Genomic DNA, 7,820 nt, shown 5'->3' with positions numbered 1-7,820 from the left:
CTCTCTCTCTCTCTCCTCTTACACTCTTCCCTGTCCCTTGCTCCCAGGCTATCCTAACTCTGAAAGCACACAAGCATACACTCAACACCTCTCCCTTTCCACTTGCCAGTACCTCCTTCTCTTCTCCTTCGCCTTCACAGACCCTCAAATGTCTTGCACAGCGCTCTCTCGCACTTACAGACCCTCCAGTCTTCCCCTCTCCCTCGCTCCATCAGGCTCCTCTTGCTGTCCCTCCACAGGGGAGAAGGGGGCAGCTGTTTTGGCTTGTTGATGTCAGGCCCTTCCCCTTTCCTTTGGCTTCACTTCAGCCCCTCTCGCTCTCTCCTTTCTCATGGGGGAGTGATTAGATAGAGCTCCTTTCACACACGTCATCCCTCTAGACGCTGTAACTTTGCACATGAGAACGTACTGTGGGCTTGATCCCACTACTGCCTCCGCTTGTTGTAAGTGAAGACTTAACTATCTGCTTGCCTGGATACTTAATAAATTGGCAAATTTTTTTTTTTTTTTTACATCTCTGCATCTCCGTTGGATGTGAAAATGCTAGATGTGATTAACTCCACTGCCCTGTCTGATATAGGACACATGACAATCCAATATTAATGTCCTCTTTTGATTCCCTCTGTTGCTCCCTCCACTGAAATGAAAACAATGATAGGCTCTGTGCTTAAATCTTATATCTGCTTCTCCCCTCGTTAAATTCCTTCAGACTACAGCTCTCTCTCTCTCTAACACACACACACACATAACTGTATTTCCCCAAACTGGGTTCTCCAGACAAAAAACTGCTTTAAGCTGGAGGTTTTAGGGGTTGTGAGGGGAAAATCTCCAACAATAAGCTCTTTCTGAAACCATGTTTTTGGCCCCTGGTGAGATCATACAAAGCGGCCCTTGGTTTAAACTGAGACAAATCCGTGGCTGCGAGGCTAAATTAGGCAACAAACCATCACTGTGCATTAATTCATTGAGTTGATTAAGTAAAAAAATTGCAGCAACTTGAGAGATGCCTCTGTGTTACAGCTCCAGCTGCAGACGTGTGTAGTTAACAATAACAGGTGAAATTAGTAAACGATGACGGGGAATTTAACTTGATACATCTCCTAGGGACCTGAGTGACGCAAACCCCAGGCATGTTGTGGCTTAAAGCGGAGGAAGGAAGGACCCTCCTGAGTGGATCAGCTGCCAATTTCAAATGGCAACAGGAGTGAGGGTCTGGTGGTGGGTGGGTTGGCTGCACTCACACAAACTCTAAGATATAGCCCCTTCTTCTCTGACAGTAAAGGGAGTATTTCGAGCTCTACTAATGCAGGAATACTACAGGCTAATGTAAAAATAATCCAAGTAAAAGTCAGCAGAATACCATTATATTATTAGATTTTTATTGCTGATGCATTAATGTGAAAGCAGCACTGTCATGTTGTAGCGTGTAGAGGTGAAGCTGTTAACTACCTTATACACTGTTGGCTGCCAGTAGTTTAATTCCTAACAATGTATGATATTTTATGACCAGATCATGTTTGTATGTATAGTCTGAATCTATAAGGTAACTAAAGCTGTCAAATAAATGAGTACAATATAAGATTGCATAAAATTAAAATACTCAATCACTTTGAAAGTGTACTTGAGTAATGTACAAAGTGTGTACACACACTACACAGAACTATGCTGAATGTACACAACAGGAACAATTTTACTTATCCCTAATATTTGTTCTCCTAGATGATCATTTGTTTCTAATTTTCATTATTGCTGCCACCATTCACAGAAACGTAGACATAAAAAGCAAAAGACCTTTTGTAGTTTGTGTAATTGTAATGTGGACATCCTAAGACCTCATGTTTATTGTCCACAGGCAGTTGATACTAAACACTGAGTCAGCATTTCTTTATCTCATGCTTTTATGAGTGACCACTTCAGTATAAACAATATTCACCAAAATGCCTAAAACTAACACAGGGCCGATTTGTTTGCAACAGATAATGACCTGGAAAACTCTGGTGTGCCACGGCTGAGTTTCAACATACACAAACTCTTTCCTGAGTAATTATTATACGACGAACTCTACATTAGAGGGTATTTTGCTAGCTGTTAGTCACCATTCCTTCTGTCAGTCTCTAGTATGCCGATGTTCATTGATAAGAGTGGCTGAGGAGTCTAGAGGAGTCCTGTCTTACAGCAAAGTGGGTGCCCTCTGTGTGTATGTGTGTGGGATGTGAAGCACAGCAGGAGCCTAACCAGCTGCCACCAGGAGTCCAGTGCTCAACAGGGGGTTGAGACCGAAGAAATACTGTGCTAACCGTCTGCCTCTCAGACCACACCAGGAGAACAGAAAAAATACTTTGTTGTTGCACATAAAAGTGATGCGTCTGAGGATGCAACTCGCAATCCTGCGACTGACCAGGTTCATTTAAAATGCCACGCTGTCACAAAAGCGCGTGTAGGGCCTTGCCGGGTTAACAAAGGCAGTAAAGAGGAGCTGCAGTTTGGCCTACGAGGCGCTCAACCCTCAGCTTGAATCCCTCCAGAAATGCATACAATGACGACATACTATTTAAATGTACATAATGACCCCAATTTATTGCAAATTGGAAGACAGGTTCATGTAATCTCATGGAAATCCTCACACTCTACTAAAGCCAACTCCAGACTTTCCCCAAATATTTGTATTCCCCACTTCAGGAAGAGTGAATGATTTAGACAGCTGTGGAGGATGTTTCAGATGACTGGAAACGTCCATTATGAGCCTTTAATTGATTTGATTATTTCATCAGAGGGTGTAGAAAATAGAGAGACATCTGTACAATGATTAGGGATGATGGTAATGGCACTGGATTCTCTGAGTGAGAATCGTGTAGCGTCTGTTTTTCCTTTCAGTCTCAACACACAAGTTACTCCTGCAATAATGTAGCCTATGTATTACAGTCCTCTCTTGTAATTCTGTCAATCAGTTTAGGACTAATTCAATCAATAGTGCACACATGATTGACAATTGTTTTTTAAATTAGTAGCCAGCCTCAGCAATCAGGACTGTTAGTATTGGAAGACAGGATTTTCTTGACTAATTTCCATAAATAAATTTGATTTAAGAGGTTGATTTAAAATAATTCTAATACCAAATTACTTACTAATGAATAAAATGGCCTTATAATTAATAGTTATGCATTTAATCTGAGAATTAAGTCAATCAGTCAAAAGTTGATATAAAAAAACAAACTTACTAAACCACACTGTGTCATACAAGCCAACCTTACCGCACCTGTGATCCACAAATATACAAATTGATTTTTTCCCCACTTTTTCCATTTATTTATTACAATTAATTCAATTTTATCCATCACTTTGTCATGTCAGCTACTCCTTTTTTCCATTTAAAACAAGTCCAGTATGCGACTATTCTTTAGAACCTGAATAGTCTTGAAGGTGGGGCAGGGGAGGGAGGATGGGTGGGTGTTTTGAAAGTAAAGGACAGGTTTGAAGGAGGAAAGAAGGGAGGGAGTTTTGTCCTCCCTCCCAGGAGCCTCTTCCATGTGAGGAGTTTTTTCATAAGCTATGTGAGATTATTTATTTTTTTCTGCGGTCTTCGTTTTCTCCTCGTCTTTCAGGCCTCATCTCGTTATTTTCTTTCTAGTCTACGTCCTCCGCGTCGTCTCCTTGGTCTCCGTCCATTAGCAAAGCGGCGTACTTACTGGCTGAGCTGAACTTCTGAAAAAAAATAACAAGAAAATACAACTTGGATCGGTACAGTAGCTATGGATGCTAAACAAATAAAGCGTAGACAGGAGAGAGCAAAGATGTCATCTTTCTCAAGGAACAAGAAACAACATTAGGGACAATGATTCTGTGACCTGGGCTGTCAAAGGATGTTTTTAAAAACTAATGTACGGGGGGAGCTGAGGTAAAATGACTTGAGACTTTAGGGAAACCCTTTAATGAAGAGTAATTTTGGTGACATCAAAGTCTCACTAAACCTTGGCAGTGAAGGACTTACGGGGGTTGGGGTTTCTTCGAATTTCTTTGGCTCTGGGGGTGGTCTGGAGTCTCGGTCTCTTCTGTTATCCTTTCTACAATCAGAATTAACACCCAGATTAAAATGTATCGGCAGGTCTCAGCGCTGGAAAGTTAACCCTTGCTGTGAATCCTTAAAACACAGCTAACAACACAAACTAAAGGAGCACAAACTATGCTCATTTGCATCATCTGAAAATTCACATCTACAAGCTACTTGGCACCTAGTTCACACTGTGCACAATCATCAGTTTCAGAAGAAAAACTTAAAATAAAATTCAGAAATGTTCAAAATTTCAGTAGTAACTTATGTTGTACTCTTGATGTTTTGATCATGATGACAATGGCGATTGTAACCAGCTGGTGTAAAAAAGTTAAAGCATTAAAACGTGCACACCAGAAATCATGGTGTCCACAACACAAGGAGCAATGAATCATCAGTTGTGTAGCTGAGCATAGGCCAGTCTTTACAGATGCCCAGTAAATGTCCTCCCTGTCATTAACAACTTTGGAGCTGCTAGCTTTGGATGGCTGACCTGTCTGCCTCCTTTCTTCGGTCTCTGTTGGGCCCCTCTCCTCGGCCCCGCCCTGCTCCAGGCCCTGCAGGCCCCCCTCGTGCCCGCGGGGGCCCCCGGTCCCGACGCACACCGTCAGCCTTGTTCTCATCTTAAATAAGAAGCCAGACAGATGAGTGAAGGGAGGTTGGTGGACTTTTACAGTGGACTACACTCACAACACACTGCAGCATAAAAAGCCACTGGGTTGGATTCAAAACGTGTTAGTCACTGATGGAGGGCCAAATGAGAGGTGCACAACTGTTTGAATGCAAGCTAAGCTTGTACACTGGAACTCAGCACCTTTCAATTTGATAGTGGCTTGAAATTTATGCCAAAAGTTTCCAAAGCAAAAAAGAAAAAGAAAAGAAAGTCCTCTACTGATACAGCACTGTTGACAATGTAGGTATTCAATGTTTTCAGGTTTGGTCAGATTGCTGGAGTCTGAACCTGAGATCTATTTATTTTTTGACACTTTGATACAGACTAATGTGAGACATATTTTTGTGCTCCCTTGTAATGAATCCACTCTGCAGGAAGATGAGCTCATGAGCTGCTCCTATCAGACACATTCTCACCTTGCCAAATATGTCCATTACGATACCGATGAGAAGCAGTGTGAAAAGTAAGGATAACACAGCTGCACTTCCTCTTGTAAGTGAGCTAGTCTTGATGGAAAATACTGGATGTACAATGGTGAACTGATTTCCAGTCTGTATAGTGGAGTTTAGTTTTACCTTTTATAGACTTTACTGAATTAATTAAAAACCCCAGATCCATTTTCGTGCAAACCTCAGTTGCCTTTTCTGGACCACACAGGAGTTTGAAACCACTTTAATGTCAACATTTAAGAATCATCACAAAAAGAAAAAGAGGTTGCAAATGGACTTAGAGATCAACTTTCTGGGGTCAAGCTTCTTCAGGTCAAACTACAATCAACAAGGAAAAGACAATGACTGGATTGTGGATCACAGTCCAGAATGCAATTTCATGCGAGGGCTGTAGGATGTAATATGAAACTACACTTTCAGAAACAATCTACACAGGTTGAGAACCTTTCAGCCACGCTAGCATTGAAGCTCTAGAGATGGCAGTGCCAGTTGGTCCGTAAGTCAAACACTTCCAAGGTCCAGAAATAATTATCTAAAGGAAAAATGATTGAATGGACTGCCATGATTTATAGTTCATTGGCCCCAGGAGATGAATCCTAATCTGATATAATCTGAGATTAATGCTAACGCTAATGTTTAACATGTCACTATATGTTGTGCAATAATAGTAGTTGTGATCATGAATGTGAACATGCTAACATTAGCTATTATCTTAAAGCACAAAGAGAAGCTGAAGCTAATGAAAGCCGAGCCTAGTCTGATAATGTAGAGCCAAGCCTTGTTGGTCTAATATGTCCTAAATTGGCTACCGTAAGGAGGATAAGTAGTTTTGATTAAAAAGGTAAAAACATGGCCTGTCCACTAACACCAAACTTGGCATTTCACCTCACTAGTGAAAATTATTTCACCCATCCACCACTTACATTTTTTTCTGGGTAATAACCTTTACAGTCTCACAGGGTTGCTGATGTGACTTTGAGTTTTGCTATAATAAAAAAAAATGATTGTCACATATTCCTGGGATGTATGCCAACATTTGTTTACATAAATGTCTTCCTTCTTTAGATTTTGTTTTTGTTGATTCCTTTTATAGTTGCGCCAGAGTCACACTACACTGAGGTTTGTTTTGTGCCAAGCATTAAGTAGGCCTTACCTCTTCCAGATCCTCTTTCATCTGCAGAACTTGGGGAGCTAAAGAGAAAGTGAGAACAATCAGGGACAGGTATACAAAACACATGAATGTTAAACTTTTCTACAAGCTCATTCTTGGTGTGAAAACTGCCCAATAATTTGATTGTTTGTGTTTCTGAGCAGTGCGTTCTCGAAAGGCCTCCTAACATACAGCATATGTTCTGCTTGTGTTCTCACCTGAGCTTTGGAGGAGCTGAACCACCTGTGGAGACAGGAGAGACGGGAGGTCGTCCATCACCATCACTAGAGCCTGTGCTGGCTGCACTTCTCTTAGCCCAGACGTTCTCCTTGGGAGGAGGTGCAGGCATCACCTTCAGTGGCTCCTTAGGGGAGCTGATAGGGGGGGGCTGTGGGGAGGTCCCAGGGGAGGAAGGCTCACCATCTCTCCCACTAAAAACCTCATTATCCCCAGAGCGCTCACTATCTCGACACCGGGACCCTGGTTGGGAAAACCCACACATTGTTTCTTACTGCTTTTACATCATTGAGGATTATTTTACAGAACTTTTACTACTTGATGAGATATTCACCATTTTAGTTTGTCTTGGTTGTTTTGTTAAAAGAATGGTTTTATTGCTCCCAGTGCAGGAAGAAGCATTTTTGAGATTACTGAGACACAATAAAAAAAAACGTTTTAACAAACAGCTTATAGAATGAAGTTTCGATGCTTTACAAGGTTGCATGATTGTGATGCGACTGACAGAACACAGGTCCCAAATGAAAATTGTGTGTTGATTAAAAGAAAGACACAGAAATTGGATACAGTCACTCAAAGACGTAAAACTTGCCTCTTCAGGTTTACAGGGAAAAAACCACATTCCTGAAGGCAAGCTATGTCTAAATGAAATTAAATGCAGCGGTATCTCACCTCTTCCAGAAGTGCTTCCTTGCTGTGAAGACTCACTTCCTGTGCGAGATCGCTCAGCAGGAGGTTCCTCATTGCGCCAGCTTGGATCCCTGAAAACAACAAAAACAAGCTTACATAGGGGTTTGCAGCACTGTTGCAAAAACCTGAACTATATTAAAGCATAAATAACATCAACTCCTCCTAAAATAGGGATTATTATTTTAAAACTGTACTTTGACTTCATAAATAACAAATTAAGTAGCCACCAACTCAGTTACTTAGAGACCATCCATGTAAACCACTGACCTGTCTCGCATCTTTCTGTCAGGTCCCCGGCCTTTGTCCTCTTCCAGCTGCCTCTGCAGCCTCTCTTCCTGTTTCTTCAGCCTCTCTTCTACCTCCCTCTCCTTGGCTGCTGTGTCAACCGGCTTTGCCGCACCAAAGATGGATGAGGCCCTGCTGCCGGAGCTTGGAGCTGCAGCTGGGGAAGTACCACCTCCGCCGCTGCCACCACCACCGCTGCTGCTGCCGCCACCGCCGCCGCCGCCACTGCCTTCTTCCTCCTTGGGCACGCTACGGGGCTTAAGGTTCAACTTGGGTCTCTGCTGAGGA

At 42.2% G+C, this 7,820-nt stretch overlaps 1 protein-coding gene across 1 annotated transcript in view; it reads right to left on the bottom strand.

Annotated features, from left to right (window-relative positions):
- Positions 1–2,732: 2,732 nt before the first annotated feature.
- Positions 2,733–7,820, bottom strand: part of eif4ba (eukaryotic translation initiation factor 4Ba) — an 11,651-nt gene continuing 6,563 nt past the window's right edge. Inside the window, exons 9-15 of the mRNA XM_035661245.1 lie at positions 7,515–7,820; positions 7,230–7,318; positions 6,539–6,800; positions 6,324–6,361; positions 4,542–4,671; positions 3,989–4,061; positions 2,733–3,702 (exon numbers count right to left, since the gene is read on the bottom strand). The exon at positions 7,515–7,820 is cut by the window's right edge and continues 1 nt beyond it. Coding sequence (XP_035517138.1) covers positions 3,625–3,702; positions 3,989–4,061; positions 4,542–4,671; positions 6,324–6,361; positions 6,539–6,800; positions 7,230–7,318; positions 7,515–7,820 — 976 coding nt within the window. The 3' untranslated portion in view covers positions 2,733–3,624. The remainder of the gene's footprint in view (positions 3,703–3,988; positions 4,062–4,541; positions 4,672–6,323; positions 6,362–6,538; positions 6,801–7,229; positions 7,319–7,514) is intronic.

The sequence above is a fragment of the Morone saxatilis genome, unplaced genomic scaffold, assembly GCF_004916995.1.
Source record: "Morone saxatilis isolate NCDOM2014 unplaced genomic scaffold, NCSU_SB_2.0 Contig18, whole genome shotgun sequence".
Classification (NCBI taxonomy): domain Eukaryota; kingdom Metazoa; phylum Chordata; class Actinopteri; family Moronidae; genus Morone; species Morone saxatilis.
This window is presented reverse-complemented; position numbering and strand designations above follow the sequence as displayed.